At 42.7% G+C, this 17,222-nt stretch overlaps 1 protein-coding gene across 2 annotated transcripts in view; it reads right to left on the reverse strand.

Annotated features, from left to right (window-relative positions):
* Positions 1 to 2,393: 2,393 nt before the first annotated feature.
* Positions 2,394 to 17,222, reverse strand: part of RORA (RAR related orphan receptor A) — a 520,597-nt gene continuing 505,768 nt past the window's right edge. For both annotated transcript variants that reach the window (XM_040413736.1, XM_040413737.1), the window contains 8 exons: positions 13,036 to 13,177; positions 9,825 to 10,220; positions 9,406 to 9,527; positions 7,112 to 7,244; positions 5,901 to 6,008; positions 5,090 to 5,200; positions 4,566 to 4,678; positions 2,394 to 3,602 (listed from right to left, as the gene is read on the reverse strand). In XM_040413736.1, coding sequence (XP_040269670.1) covers positions 3,438 to 3,602; positions 4,566 to 4,678; positions 5,090 to 5,200; positions 5,901 to 6,008; positions 7,112 to 7,244; positions 9,406 to 9,527; positions 9,825 to 10,220; positions 13,036 to 13,177 — 1,290 coding nt within the window. In that variant the 3' untranslated portion in view covers positions 2,394 to 3,437. The remainder of the gene's footprint in view (positions 3,603 to 4,565; positions 4,679 to 5,089; positions 5,201 to 5,900; positions 6,009 to 7,111; positions 7,245 to 9,405; positions 9,528 to 9,824; positions 10,221 to 13,035; positions 13,178 to 17,222) is intronic.

The raw sequence follows: 17,222 nt of genomic DNA on the forward strand, positions 1-17,222 counted from the left end.
TGAAAGCAACAAGGAAATATAGCCAAGCCATTTTCCTTGATATGTTCCAAGGCTTGTTACAAAGTCAGACACTGACTCATAGGGATCCACTTCCAGAAGGTGGAGCTAGCGAGATGCTCCTCTTTCGCTGGGAGATACCTCTTTGCATACTATTTTCCCACTGCCAGTGCCTCCTGTAACCTGCATTCATAATCTTGTAATGAGCTTTAATGTGTAACACCAGAACTGCAATGTATAACACCAGAAGAATTTTTTTTTATATGCAAAGAAGCAGCATAGCAGAGTATTATAATGCTGTTTTGCAATTCATGGGGATCTGGTAAATGTGAGGAGAGGTCAAAGTCATTAGTAAAAACTCAATGGGCCAGATTTATCATTACTCTGACAGCTCACTCCACTTTCACATATGGCTAAAGTCAGTTTTAGCTAAATCAGATTTATGATCGGCCCTTTTAGACTGTAATAAATCTGGTTTGACGGTAGCAGTTTATCCGTCAGTAAGCAGCTTTAAAAAAGTCGCACGTCTTTACGAAAAAGTCGCATGTTCTATTAAAAAGTCTCATAAGATAAGCATGGTCCTCACTGGAGTGAAATTGCGCATTTTTTTGCGACTTTTTAAATAGTCCCAATAGTAAATCTGTCTAGAGATTCATTTACATAGGAAAACACGCCCACTTTCAGAAAACTGGCGAGCATAGTGCAGAGCAGAAAAAAGTTGCAAATTTGTGCACAGTTTTAGCGATTGCGCAAAGATTTTCGACTTTTTCACTCCATTATTCTGACTTGAGCTAATGATAAATCTGGCCCAATGTGACTTATTCCCATGACATCAAACTGTGTGTAGCAGCTACTCTAACAGAGCTTTCAATGTCTTTTTATAAAGTATAGACTAGCATTTTGGTATACTTTGTTTGCTTTGTAAAGTGAAATATTACTTACATTCATGGGTTACGTAGTTATGTAGTCCTTTACACTCAAATTCTTACAATTATAATTATTATAATAATTTTTTCACAAATGTTTAGATAAAGTGTGAATAAGTTCATGGAACCATTATATCACATTAATGTTAACATTTAAGTTTCCTTACTTGGGTTTTCAATGGGAAAGTCATCAGAAAATGACCAACTTTTTTTAAATCAAGTTTTTACGCCAAACATATTTTTTAGAGTTTGTTTTCCATGTCTCTATAAGTAAAAGAAAATCCTGAAATCGTGCAGTTTTAACACTGGCCACTAAGCCTAATAATACCTTGATATGTCCTGTTCTGAACAGATCATTTTTCAGCAGTCACTGGTAGGATCACAATGACAGATAACACCTAAATATAGATAACACCGGATCCACCATTCACGCTAGGTGATGACACAACTTATCTACTCCACCTCTGTGCACCTCTACACAGATCAAAGTGCATGCCTAGAAAACTCTCCCATAGATGTCAATTAACATCTACTGTCTACATGGTCCTATATGTGGATGCCCATGTGGATGCTCTAATGGGAGCTAAGGCAAGATGGCTGCCTTAATAATCATGTAATTATTTTAAAAAAAATATCTATAGGTCATACATTCCCTTTAAGAACTATGACATGAGATTTCATAGTGATGATGACTAACGATTGAGATTTATCAGTTGATTATTGATATGCCTAGCTTGGATATAAGAATGGTAATAAAATTTGATGAAAAAGATCATCTTACCTGTTGGCCGCATTGACTATAATGGGATCCGGCGGAGATCCGCAAATATATCAGGAATTGGCCGGATAAAAACCGTTGCACACAATTTTTTTCTGTCCGGCCGAATCCCGGCATATTTGCTAGGTAGCGGCTGGATCTCCACTGGATCCCATTATAGTCAATGGGGCTGGCGGGCATTGTGGTAACATCTGGCTATGCCGGATCAAGAGAGCTCCAGCGGGCCGATCCGGTAGAGAGCTACCACATATGTGAAAGAAGCCTTAGGCTCCATTCAGATGGACGATGATCCCATCCATGTGCTATTTGAGTCTGCACAGACTAGTCATGGAGGGCACACATACCCCATTGTAATCAATGCAGTCATTCACACCTCAGCTGTTTTATGCTGACCTTTAAAGCATATCCTATTCTGATCCAAGCTGGAGATGAGCTTAGCCTATACTATGGTACAGTCTGAGATTTCCTCCGAGCAGGCACATATCTCTTTTTTTGTGTGTGTGCCTGCTCCATCTGCTTCAATAACTGAACTGCGCATGCGCCTGCCTGAGATTTCCAGTGGCCTCATGATCGCTGTGGCAGGGGCTCCGTTCGGATGGGCGCAGGTAGGCTCCATCACAGATCAGTGCAGCCCCTTTGGCTCTTTTCAACTCATTTGTATAATTATAAACAGCTGTTTTTCAGGGGCTAGAAAAGATTGATAAGCACATAAAGGCATATCTGTAAATGACAGATCCCTTTAAATTTTAAGAGTTATGATAGGCTGCTAGTCCATATTTGCCTATATACATTTTAGTGGTAATAAAACCGTGAAGTTATATCTGACGAGGAGCAATTTGCATCATTTCAACAAGGTTGTTCTGTAATGGTAATGCAAGGTGACACAATGAGACATGTAGCATCAGCGGCAGATGTGCCTTGTCCATCCTATTGCAGTGTTACACACCAACTGTTCCTTTACATATTCAAACACCTGGCTGGTTACAGATCCCATTGTCATGGCATAGGGCCAAGGTTAAATCCTGTAGGTACCATCTTCATGAGAACCGTAAACAGCTTATTTGGACCAGCCTTTCCCTAAACCAATCCCTCAAAAAACAGCAGCAGGAACCGCTCCGACACACTCCCAAAGATCTATTGCTTTTTTTCACTAAGTCTCAATTTTCCTGATGTGCACACAAAAATACAAATTAAAAAGAAAGAAAAAACAACAAACAAAAAGAAAACAAACAACAACAAAAAACACAATTCACTAAACATAGGGAGAAGAGCAGTAGGAATTAGTAAAAAGGTGCAAAACAAAAAAGTGCCATATTAAAACAGACCAGAAGAAGCCTACATCCGGCCCCTACACTTAAACAAGATCTCTTTAGCCATATAAATGTTCATGCCCAAGTACCCTGTAATACATATATATATATAAATATTACTTTGCTTGTATTGCTAGAGACCTCAGAAGTCTCATGGTTAAAAATGCAGGTGTGGCTCTCTTACCAGCCTGCCTTGTGATTGGTCCTTAAACTCTCTCCAAAAACATCCTGTAAACAATATCCCCGGCGGGAGGGTGAGAGGTCAAGGTCAAATGTCTCTGCATGTCACCCCTCGCCCTCTCCTCCAGTACCCAGATTTGCGTAAAGTGTCTTGGTTCCTCTTCCCCATGTTTACATACACGAGTGCGCGCACGACTATACTCTCATGAAAGGGCTGTGTATTCCAGGTGTCAACCACAGACTCCTCTATCCCTCCAGTTGCATGGCTGGCTCATATTCAGAGGTAAAAAGTTCCTTGTAGAGGGGAGGGAAGTGATGTCTCACAATGTCTGGATATATTGCTTTAAACGCCATGAGTTTCTCTGCGTGACGCCCACATAACGCGCGCAGGGTGGAGACTTTGCATATTAACTGAGAGGAAAAAAAAACGAAGATTTTATTATACAAAAAAACACAAAAAAAAACCGAACCACAATATCAACCCCTGGAGTTTAATTATACAAAACCATAAAGATACCAGGCAACATAAATAGACTAATTACTTTCTGCTGCAGGTTAGCTTTATATTACCCATGCTGACATACTGTGTCCATTATTAGCTTATTAGAAGCTTTGCTGTCTACTGCTGTTTGGAGTAAATGCCCACAGACTAAATGTATACAGTGTTAGAAGAAATTGCTACAAGTTACCATGTAGTAAAAAAAAAGTTGTTCTAGAGAGTGGATTCTACAGTGCATCATCCATTCTAAACTGGTATAATAACTATAGGTTAACTGGGGCTTTAAAACTGAAGGCCTATCCTTAGGATAGGTCATTAAAGGGGTTGTGCCGCTAATATAAATGTATCCCGTCCTACAGATATTGCTGTTGTATCACTTTCCCCAAATACCACCATTTATCAAAACTGCCTTATTCTAAAGTTATTAGCCTACCACTGCACCGTGGGGCAAATCTATTTTGATTTCAATTGCTATAGGTTACGTCCTGCATTGGAGCCTCAAGTAGGAAGTGTCATTGGTAAGAACAAGGGGTGTGGTTAGTGTCACATGATCTGCTGATGACAGGACACATCTCACTGCCATAAGGCATGACAGGACAGCAGACACATGATAAAGTAGGAAGTAAGATTAAAGCATGGGGGATAAGAGATAAACTAGTCAGAGGCTGTCATCATCAATATGAGCCTAGCTGACTTCTGATACTTCCGAGAGTGAATGCGGAGTGTGAACAAGGAATGATAAGGTCCTAGTTGGCTCAAGGGGTCATGTTAGAACAGCATCGGTGTGTGGCGCACAGATTTCCTACAACCTCCATTCAACTGGCTGATTCGTGCCCTGAAGAACAGAAGGCTTGATGAAGGGGGCATGAAGATACCTTTGTTAGGATTCCATCCTCACGATGGTTCTTTTGAAGAACGTGCTGCAGCGTGAGTTGGATCTTCTGCTGGAGTTTCTCAATCTTCAATTTCTCCTGCAGCCATGAGCGATCTTCAAAAAATATTACATGGTCAGTGTTTGGAATGTTGTCTATATCCCCTTAAACTTGAAGTCATCTTTTGCAATTTGATTTTCCGAGTGGGACGAAAACTAACAATTGTGGCCTTCCAGATAGTCAGTTTACAATCCCAATCACCTATCCACAGGAGAGGTGATAAATGTAGGATCACTTCCCCAGATAAGTGAATGGAGCAGCTGGCAGACATGTGCAGAACTGCTCCATTCATATGGGGACTCAGGGAATCTCGATCTTGGGATTGCTGTGGGTCCCAGCAGCTGGACCTCCAGCAATCATACATTTATCCCCTACCCTGTAAATAGGTGATAAATACTGTTTTTGGGTTAGCCCCTTTAGGAAGTAGCATTCCTGCTTTAACTAAGTGATGGCCTATGTACACTTACCTCCTGACATGAGCACAAAGGCAGAGAATAGAGCAATTTCATCCTCCGTCAAGTGCAGCGAACATAAACTCTTCCCAAACTCAAACACAAAGCTCATGAGGTCCTCACAACCTGCAGTGGAAGAAGGGATGAGAGATTCCAAATAATAAGACACATGCAGATATATCAGACATATTGCATTCTTCTTGAAACTACTTGAACAGTATTTAAAATATATTAATACTTAAAAGACTATATTTCCCCCACTCACAAAACAAAAGACAAGACTCTTGTAATAAACCTGCAGTAGAAACAAGGCCTGAATAAGGATGGACAGCCCATCACATGCTCTTACTTATTGTGCATACCAAAAGGCTGAAAGGCTAGGCTCACATTTGCGGTGGGGGTGTCCGGCATATGCTGGATCCGCCGATTCCAGAATTCTGTTCCTATGCCAGATCAGAATACCAGAATCTAAGCACCGATGTGCACTTTGCAGCTTTAAAATGGTTCATAGTCCCCTCTAGTCCCTGCTTCCTGCTAGCCTTTTGATATGCCAGAACTGCCAACGACTGGCTGAGCGGGCTTGTGGGGGACCATGAGGAGTTGGAATGAGAACCACGGGGAATTGGTGAGGTTAACATTGACTTATCTTAAACCATGGGGAGCCTTTTAAAAAAAAAATTTATACAGCCAGACACACCTTTAAATGGCCAATATGCCAAGACGTTCTACAGTCTACTACTATATGTATAGGTCTTCTACCGTGAGGATAATATGGAAAGTGGAATCCATGATCTTCACATTACATTGTTTAGTTAAAGACTCTTACCTAAAGCTTTGAAGACCTCTATGCCCGCGTATTTACCATCAAAATACACCGTGTTATTCTGAGAATCAAAGGCACGACACATTCTGATGAAGACAACTTCCAATGAGCCTGGAATAACAAAATAACTCTCTGTAATGATGGTCAGGAGTTCAACAGTTGTTACAAGTTAATGGTCTGAAAGTAGACAAAGTACATAAGTCATCACAGCACATACTGACATTCTCGTAACTTGGAATGTTGTACATTTTTTAGGGATTAGGCTACTTTCACACTTGCATTGTTGTTTTACAGTATCGGCAGAGGATCTCAATACCAAAAAAAAAAAAAGGTTCCGTTTTGTCCCCATGCATTCTGAATAGAAAGAGATCGGTTCAGGATGCATCCGAATGCCTTCTGTTCCAGCAGCATCGCATTTTGTGACCGGACACAAAACTGCTTCAAGCTGCAAACGGAAAAGAACGGATCCGTCACTGAATACAATGTAAGGCCTCATGCACAAGACCGTTGTTTTGGTCCGCATCCGAGCAACAGTATTTGCGGCTTGGATGCGGACCTATTCACTCCGTGTGCTTTCCATATCCGTTGCTCCGTTTTGCGGACAAGAATAGGCAGTTATATTAATGGCTGTCCACGCCGTTCCGCAAACTGCGGAACGCACACAGACGCCATCCGTGTATTGCGGATCCGCAATTTGGGGACCGCAAAACACAGAGCGGTCGTGCGCATGAGGCCTAAGTCAGTGGTGACGGATCAGTTTTTTTAGGAGCCTATAAAACCGGATCCGTCACCCATTGACTTCCAATGTATGTAGTGACGGATCAGTTTTTTCCGTTTTGATTTCACACAACCGCATCCTAACGGAACGGATGCATCCTGATGTGCAAAATCAAAACAGATTAGCTTAATTGCGGTATTGAGAGCCTCTGCCGGATCTCAATACCGGAATTTCAAACGCAAGTGATAAAGTAGCCTTAGAATGAGCACAATGCAAGTTGACATTTAGAGATTCTGGCCTGGCTAATTCAAGGTGTTAAGACAAGATAGAATTCTTTAAATTAGTTCATAGATTAGAGGCTCTAGTAACAGTAAGCTAGGGTGCCAGTGGGTGCTTGGCAGAGAGGCACTGCCTGGCCAGTTCTAAAACTCCTTTCTAAGTTGGTATTATATATATTTATACACGTATTATCATATATTGTTTTGTAAATACAAACCTGCTTTCAGCAGCACTATCTGGTCGTTCTGACACAGCTCCATGAACCCATCAATGCGTTTGGCAAATTCAACCACATACTGTATGGCCTCTGTGATTTTTACTGCACAAAGCTGCCACATAACTTCCCGTTGCTGCATACAGAGACACAAAGCAACACTCAATAGGTTTCGTAATTTATGTACATTACATATGACTACAGTTCTTTAAACTTTGTGTAATACTTTTCTTATTCCACTGGGGGGCACCAGTGTCCTACAAATGGCTGCCTCAAGCAGAAAAATTTTGCTACAGCTTGGACAGACAGTAATGTTCATTCAGGGCAAAAGCGATTAGAACACTATACACTATATAAAAAGGCGTTTCAAGAGGTAATGCCCATTTCCATAGTAATGCCCATTTCCCTAGCATAGTTCTCTGGCAGATCTGGTGCAAATTTTGCATGTGTTTTTCAGCTTTACCAGGGGTGGATCCAATAGAGGTCAAGCATAAAGGTACATTCACACGTAGTGGAAAAGTACAATTCCAACTTGTGGACTTTGCTGTAGATTTGTGGTGGATATGAAACCTCTACATTGATAGCAGCCAAATCTGGATGGTGAAAATCTGAATCAAAAATGGACATGCTGCAGACTTAAAAAACAGCAGCGCAGGTCAATTCCTGCGTGGAAATTTTTGCAGCATGTGGATGAGATTTGTTCAAGTCTCACTTTGATATCACTGTGTTCCATTTTGAATTTTCCGGCCGCATATTCAGACAGAAAATCCACAGCATTTCCATTCTATGTGGATGTACCTTAAAGAGGGCCTATCGCCTCTTCCGACATGTCTGTTTAAGTAACTACTTGCATTCCCCATGTAATACCAATTCTGGAACATCTACTGACTGTATGTTTTGCCATTTATTGTATTGTTATGTTTTGCCTTTATTATTCCTTCTAGAAGTAATGAATACATTACTAGCAGTTTGCAATGAAGGTCCAGATGGGTCCTACCAGTTGAGGGCATGTCCCTGCACAGTCTGACACCATCCAATCAGTGCTGCCAGTGTCAAACTGTGCAGGGACACATCCCCAATGGGTAACACCCATCTGGACCTTCATTACACACTGCTAGCAATTCATTCATAAACTTCTAAAAGGAATAATAAAGAAATAGAACATCATTGGGTCATAAGAATAGATGCTCCAGAATTATTACATGGGCAATGCAAGTAGTTACTAACACAGACAGATCAGGAGACATCTTTAAAGTAATCTTTAAAGGGGTTGTCCAAGTTATTTTTAGTGATGACCTAGTGATTTAGTGAGAAGGTGCGCGTCATGCCAAGGCAGCCTCCCCTTCATTGTTTACCTGCTCACCATCGCAACCGCAGGAGTGAGCAAGTGTAATTACACCGACACTGTTCCATTAATTTCAATGGAACGGTTCGTTCCCATTCGAAGTGTATAAGAACAAGCCATCCTATTGAAATGAATGGGAGAGCTTGCAATTACACCTGCTTACAGCTGCGATGTCGAAGTCGAGCAGGTAAACAATGAAGGGAAGGCAACGCCGATCTGATATTGATGACCTATCCTGAGAACAGGCCATCAATATAAATAAACTTGGAAAACCCCTTTAAAGTAGAGACAGGTGAGTTGATTGCAGCGGTCTGTCATTTATAAGTTAAAAGTAAGTGGTTGCCGAGAACCAACATCACAATCGTTGCAGACTGGGCCTGGAAAAGAGTCCCGGCCACCTGAGAAGAGTCCTGGTTACTCATGAATTCCTGCTCTCCTGCCCACCTGCTGATGACTGACAGGCTTCTACCTAGTTTTCTCCCTTTCTCTCTAGGAGAGAACTGCCAACCATCAGCAGACGGATGAGAGAGCAGGAGATTATAATAACCAGGACTCTTCTCAGGTAGATTTGACTCTTATTAAGCCCTGGGCTGCAATGATTATGATGCGGGTTCTCAGCAAACACTTACTATTAGCTCATGAGTGACAGACCGCTGAAATCAGCATTTGTCACTAATTTATGCTGCCCTCAGTGAGGTCAGCATAACGTTGATGACAGGTTCCCTTTTAAGGAGACACTCATACTTCTCTCTTTTGAATCTAGTCCTGGTTTGGGCTGAAAATGTAGTAAAGTCTACAGTAATATCTTGCCCTCTGTGGTTGCATATAGTTTTCTATTCTGCAAATGTGCCTGGAATTATTTTATACAGGACATTTCTTTTTAAGGGAACCTGTGGCATGGATGCTGGTGACAAGTTTCCTTTAAAGCTAGAAGGCCATGCCCACTGTGTACCTTGCTCTGGTAACTTTCAATCTCTTCTTGGAGAAAGGTCTGCCATGTTATCTGCTGCAGCTCCTCGCGCAAATACTGGCAGGTTTCCATGTGAGACTTCGAGATGTTCTGAGCAAGATGTTCTGACAATGAGAAAGAAGAGGAGTCAGGGCATCTACATGACTAGCACGGCGTCCTCTAAACTGTGACCTTTGGAAGAAAGGGGGTTTAAAATTAAAAGGAAACACGGCGACTTGAGGACACTCTTCAGACTGCTTGCCTTACCTGACATTGATCTATTATAGGCTATAAAACGTAACGATCAAAACAGGAAAAATACATTGAATTTGATCAATGCATAAAACCCCTGATTCTTAATCCTAGCGATCAAAAAAGAAAAGCTCTAAAACGGTGTATTTTTTAGTCTAAATTTTACTCACCAAGTTCTGCCATAGATACGGTCGGGGAAGTCTCTCCGTTAGTGAATGAGCAGTAGGGAAAGAAGGATGATGGTGGTGTGTAGTCACAGAGAGGCTCTGGTTTGATGCCATTGACGTCCAAGCCCGACTGATCTGGGGATGGCTGGATATCTAGGTAGAAGCTGCTTACTGCGGACTCATTTTTGCCGTCGTCTGGCGTGTGCTCTTCCATGTATCCCCCTAGGTCATCCCGTAACTCTGTCAGCCCGTTAGGAGTCAGGCCGTATCCGACAGGGGTTAGTGGTTCGGCCTCCCCTGGCTGCTGCTGGTGGTCTCGCTGCTGTTGCATGCGATGTTTCTGCACCTCAGCATATAGGCTATCCCTCTGCTTCTTGGACATACGGCCAAACTTTACAGCTGCACAGAGAAAATTGACAAGCAGGATATGAATGGGGTAATGTTGGTATTCAGAAACACATTTCTGATGAACGATGAGTATAGCTTTATATTAATGATAAGGGGCGTACCCTCTGGAAGGACTGCAAACAAGGCAGAAAAATTTCACCACCAGGCCATTCAAAAAATCTTAACATATGCAAAACAGAGCAATTGCCCCCTACTGGTTAGGATGAGCACTGCACTGTAAACCTAAGGCTTCATGCAGACAGCTGTGTCCGTATTTTGGTTCGCAAACAACAGATCCACAAAATACTGATACCTTCCCCTCACCTGACTATTACATATTTTGCAGGGCTGTAGACAGAAAATGCATACTCACATGTTCCTATCCCCATTTGGGCACACACTCTAATATAAGTCTATCAAGGCCCATTTCATATTAAGCTAATTAACCCATCAGTATCTTTTTGGAGTGAGGCGGGGATCCAGAGTATCTGGAGGAAGCCCGAGCACAGGGGGAACATACAAACTCTATGCAGATGTTGCCCTGAATAGATTACATTTTAGTAGCCCAAGGTAATAATAATAACCACTGAGCCGGCTGCTTTTTGAACATTCTGTTCAGTGCAGGGCAAACAGCAATAATGCACAGCACTAATTTAAGCACGGCCTTAGGGCGTATTCACATAGTTGCCGACGTATGGTATGCCCAGAAAACTCTCATAAACCGCCCAATTGTACGACATACACATGTATTTTTACAGACAGTTTTTGCCGCATTACATCATTATACATTACATGTGGGCAAAAAAGCGTATAGCAAAAATAGGATTTTTCTAGATATTTTTGGTTTTTCAAATCTTCTGTCTGCGTAGCACACAGGTGAACACAGCTTAGCTTACCTAAATTGAATGTGATCTGAATAAAGTGAGGCAGTCCAGGGGCTAACTGCTAAAATAGCTTTAAAGAACCGCTGCAAATGTGGATGCAGTACCTCGGAATAGGGTACATGCAATTTTTTGCTGCATAATGGTGTTTAAAGGAGTTATCCAACCCCTATAATGCCCCCCAAAATGCCTGGGCACCACATACAGGTTATACTTACCCCGCTCCCCGTATTGCTCCTGATGCCCACATGGCCACCGCTGCATCTCCTGTTGCACAGATAAAAACATCCGGCGACAAGGTGGGGGTGGGTCACAGCAGCCTATAGCAGCCCGCGACAGGAACAAGCCTCCCTAGCATCACCCTCGATTCTAGGGAGGCTCATCCCATCGTGGCCTGCTATTGGCTGCCCCCCTCCATTGCCGGGTGTTTTGACGAGGAGATGCAGTGGCGGCCGTGCGAGCATCAAAAGCGATGCGGGTGCCAGGGAGCAGGTTAAGTATAATCTATATGTGGTGCCCGGGCATTTTGGGGGGCATTATAGGGGTTTGATAACCGCTTTAATGTTGTAATGTCTTGTAATGTACCCTCTATGCACTACTCTATGGATCAGTTGGGGGTCAATAATCCTGACTCTGTCCCTGTAGGGTTCTGGAAGATGGACTTGGATCTGCCTCCATTCATTCAGTCAGTTTCTCAGAGTACTAGGCCTGAACGGCAGAGAACCACTACCTCTGAGATATCCACGGAGAGAAAGACATCCCTTCTTCACAGTGCTCCGGAGAGAGAAAAGAAAGAACTAGAAGGTGCAGGATCTGCATGGCCGAGCACTGGAGTCGGTCAGTGAGGTATTTGCTGTTTGAGGCTGACAGAGACTGCAGTGCGAGGGACATTTTTAAGACACCCTTCACACTTGGATACGGTCTGGCCCACTGTATCTTAATCCTATACCCCTCAGCTGGGAATTACATCCACCATTGCAAGAATAATCTTGCCAGCCTTAGACTCTTCAGAAAGAGACTTTGGAGAGATAGAAGAAAGGGGTACCACAATCCTCATCCTGGCCTATATCCATACATTGCTATCTGGGAAGGTTTGCACTGTCTTTGATACTGTATGATGTACTACGAATCCTATTCTGCACTTTAGTGTTGGTTACTGACTCCAGTACCATTCGCTGGCCACAGCACCTACACCTTGTGCCGTGCACCCATACAACACTCACAACACCAAGGGCTTTTCAACTACCATCAAGAAGGAGCCCCAACATCAGGGCGTGCGCCGAGGGAATAAAGGGCGTGCCCTCCTGTCACTGCCCTCCCCAGTGTCAGGATTGCTACTGTGAATGATTATTGCAGCCAGAGCCACTACCACTCCAATCCTCCACTCTGCTTCTCTGTGAAATTTTTAGCAATTAAACATAAAATTAACCATAACAATTATTGCTTAGGTTAGTTTCACACTAGAGTTAAAATCTTCCAGTATGCTGTTCTAGCAGAGGCATAGCCGCATATTGCCTTTCCCCACCGGAGCCCATTGACTATAATAGGACCCGGCGGGGATCCAGCCTTTTTCAGGCATTAATTGAAAAATCACAGCAAACACAGGTTTTTGTCCAGCTGAATCCCGACACTAATGCCGGAAAACAGGCCGGATCCCTGCCGGGCCCCATTAGAGTTAATGGGGTCTGGTGGTGCCCCCGTCTTTTCCGGCTATGGTACAATTAAGACCAGCAGGCTGTTCTGGCAGAGGTAGATTTTAATGCTAGAGTGAAACTAGCCTTAGTTTATTATGAAAAATGCCATCCAATTTCCCACACCCTGAGCCCTAAGTGCAGACAGGTAGGCAAAAAATATACCATGTGTAAACGTGACAATCACACGAGCTGTGAAAATCACACCAGTTCGGATTACTTTGAAGCAATAAATACATTACAGCTGTCACCTACCATCACGTGACATTCCCACAGCAAGGCATTTCTGCAGCCGACAGTGTTGACATCGATTCCTGCTTGTCCTGTCGATCAAACAGTTCTTCTGCCGTGGACATGAATATGTGGCGTTGCTTTGTTGGCTTCGTCTGAAGAAACCCTGGAAAGAAAGATAATCTAAAGTTCTAAGATGTTCTAATATCTAGATATTTATTGTATTTATGTAGCAGTAATATATTCTGCAGCTCTTTACAGACACTATCTTGTCTCACTCTTCTCCCTCTCATTATGGTAGTGTTGGAATCGCACGCACCATAAGGACCTCCTAACGTCACAGGGTCACATGAATGTGCCCCCTAACCTGTACTATGCCTTCATACTCTGCATTATTCCCCTATTCTTACCTTGTACTGTGGCCCCTTATAGCCTGTTATCCATTGCATGGCAGTGTTATCCAGTCACTGTATGGTGGTGTTTACTGGTCATTGTATGGCAGTGTTATCCTGTCACTGTATGGCAGTGTTATCCTGTCACTGTAGGGTGGTCCTATCCAGTCACTGTATGGCAGTGTTATCCTGTCACTGTATGGCAGTATTATCCTGTCACTGTAGGGTGGTCCTATCCAGTCACTGCATGGTGGTGCTATCCAGTCACAATATTACGGTGTTATCCAGTCACTGTAGGATGGTCCTATCCAGTCACTGTATGGCAGTGTTATCCTGTCACTGTATGGCAGTGTTATCCTGTCACTGTAGGGTGGTCCTATCCAGTCACTGTAGGGCAATGTTATCCAGTCACTGCATGGTGTTGTTATCCAGTCACAATATCCCGGTGTTATCCAGTCATGGTATGGGGCTATAATGTTACAGGGTTTGTTATCCAGTCATAGTATGAGCTATTATCCAGTATAGCAATATTATTTAGTCTCTGTATGTTGGTAATGTATAGCCACTTTAATGTATTATTATTCGGGGGTAGGGCTAATATCTTTACAGTATATACACTGTCGATTCCAGTATATTATACTGTACAATGATCCTTGTAAAACACAGTCCTCACCACTGACCACCAGGACCAGGCGATGCGCTCTGTCAGCCTTCTATACTATAGTGTACATGACATGGCAGCCTCCCCTCTCTGCCCTGCTGCCCCACAGTGTACTAATGCTTATTTTGGCACACTAAGGCTGGGTTCACATGACGTTTTTGCCATTCGTTTAATGTATACAAAAAACGTATATGTCAACGGGTGCCTCAGACTGATACTAGTGGCATCCGTCATCATAGAGTTCCATTGTAAAAAGAAGTATACGGTTTTTTTTTTACTGGACTATGCAGGATACAAAAGCGCGGTGTGCTATGTTTTTCTATCCCTTTTTCCTCAGTATATACGTCAAACGAATAGCAAAAACGTGATGTGAACCCACTCTTACAAATGCACACATATGCGATGCCAGGATGGTCATGGGGGGGGGGGGGGGGGGGGGGGGGGGGGGATGCAAAAATTTGCTGTAGGGCCCAGTCAGTTCAGTACCCGGAAGAAACCCCCGCAAACATTGGGAGAACATACAAACTCCATGAAGATGTCCTTGATCAGATTCAAACTTAGGTTCCCAGCGCTGCAGGGCACCAGTGCTAACCACCGAGCCTATCTATCTATCCGATATCTATCTCCTATCTCTATCTATCTATCTATCTATCTATCTATCTATCAGTATATGTACGTACATAACATTTGTGAATGTATACTTTGCACCTGTTGTGCATGTTACTCATGAGAAATCTAGAGCTCTAGGTGAATCCTCCCTCCACGTCTGTCCAATCCCACCACATCAGTGTGGGTATACAAGGCATGGATAACCCAGGCCTCCCTGCCTAATGAATAGACTTCTTCAATTCATTACCATATCCACTTCCACTCCTGTATACACATATGTCTTAATTAGCTGCTCATTGGCTGTTTAATTACAAGAAAGCAGCTGCCAGCTGCCAGGCCTCTCTGTACCAGCGGCCATGCTGAGAAGTCTCCGCTCCGGTGGGTGACAAGGAGACTCTCTGAAAGCTCTGTGATTTATGGCTGGCTGTGGCAGAATCCTCAGGCTCATTAATCTCTCAAATAGGACCAGCAATTAAAATGTAGGCCTCTTTGACGGGTTTCTTCATCTTTCCCAGCCATGAGGACCAGTCCTAATCTCGATGGTTACAGACACAGCCAATTCAAGACCAGAGATATTTGGTTATAGATTATCATTATCAGCTTGAGTTCCATGTTAGCATGGTATGCACATGTCAATTAAGGCCAACAAGATGAGGGTCACGGGTTCATCAATTTATACCAGTGCATAAGGCTAATACTTAAAAGAATACTTTCTACCAATGCTTTTATCCGTTCGGGACCATGAGGGGATCCGTAGTCTGATAACGTGACCTAAAAAGTTTTTTATAGAACATATTCTGGTTTGAAACACCTATTAAAGTTGGGCTCCAAAGGATAATTATAACCAAGACTACCTACGGGATTACTACTTACAGGAAATGTGCCCAGAGAGAAATAATTAGAAAAAGCCATTAAAACAGATATCGTTAAAGGGGTTCTCTGGGCTACAGATATTGATGACCTATACTCAGGTGGGGGGGCCGATATTGTATAGTTTCCATTGTGGCCCTAAAACAGCTGATTGTCGGGGTGTCAGCTGTTGGTCACCTACCGATCTATCTGGAGGATGTAGAATATATGGAGACTAGATAATACCTTTAAAACTGGCAGAGTATGGCACATAAACATGGAAGCCAAAATGATATTCTGAATGATATTAGTGATTCACATAAAAATAGCGTGTATACAGACCAACATGCGTTTCACCATCACCATTTTGGTCTGCAGACATGTTATTTGAAGGGTCACTCCTGTAATTTTGTAGGTTACAAATATTCACCTATATATGGCATTCTTTACACCACTTGGTACTGTTTAGGCTATTCTATTTATTCCAATTAGTTTTTACTTTGTGTACGACTATTTATTACTAACGGAGTCTGTTCTTTGTGTGTGATTCTCTGGCAAAAACTTTTGTAATAAAGTGTATTTCCTTATCCTGTGTACATTTCTAGGTTGTAATTTTCTGGCCTTAATCACATATAATTCACCCTGACATTCAGAGCTCTTGCACAAAATTATGAAATACTGTAGTACGATCTAGGTTTGTTTAGATACAAAAATGTTGATTCGGTTTCGATACCATAAAAAATATTGCGATACTCTATACCATTCGAATGCATTCTGCATTTAATGGAACGTCCGGCCCATAATCGAACAGTCCTATCCTATTTTTGAGCGGGACAAGGTGACAAAAAAAAAAAGGCGAATTGCGCAGTTTTTCTTTAAATTTTTTTTTTTTTACGGCGTTCACCGCATAGGAGATATTTTTTAATAGTTTGGACTTTTCGGACGTGGCGATATGTAATATTTTATTTATTTATTGTTTATATATTTTTTGTGTAAAATTGGGAAAGGGGGTGATTTATACTTAATATATTTTTTTTTTACAGTTTATTTAATAACTATTTCCACCCTAAGGGGCTAGAACCTGGGATCTTTTCATCCCTTGTCCTATTCACCCTGATAGAGCTCTATTAGTTCACACTCATAGTACACACAGCAGCAGGGAAATTACCACGGCAGCCAGGGCTTCAGTAGCATCCTGGCTGCCTTGGTAACTGATCGGAGCCCCAGGATTACACTGCACCACCAATGAGAGGAGGTGAGGGGACTCTGTGGCCACTGCCACCAATGATTTTAATACTGGGGAGGGGGGGGGGGGGGGGGCGCACTGCGCCACCAATGTTTTCAATACTGGGGACGGGGGGGCTAGGGCGCACTGCGCCACCAATGATAATTAACGTTTAATATACAAATACAGCCGGCGGCAGAAACACATTGCCCGCATCAGACCTCTGACAGGGCGCTGCGATTAGCGGCAGTTAACCCCTCAGGTGCGGCAAACAGCCTTGTATCGATAAAAGACAAATCCCGGTATCATATCGATACCCGAAACAACCCTAGTACGATCACTGAAGTGCACCTCTTAAAGGGAATCTGTCATTTTGATTTTGGACCATTATCTACCGTAAGAGTAGTACTGTACATAAAGAGTCCAGATCACAATTTTTTCCTTCTGCCCCCGGTTCCCTTGCTGTCAGCACTCA

Source organism: Bufo bufo, chromosome 1 (assembly GCF_905171765.1).
Source record: "Bufo bufo chromosome 1, aBufBuf1.1, whole genome shotgun sequence".
Taxonomy (NCBI): domain Eukaryota; kingdom Metazoa; phylum Chordata; class Amphibia; order Anura; family Bufonidae; genus Bufo; species Bufo bufo.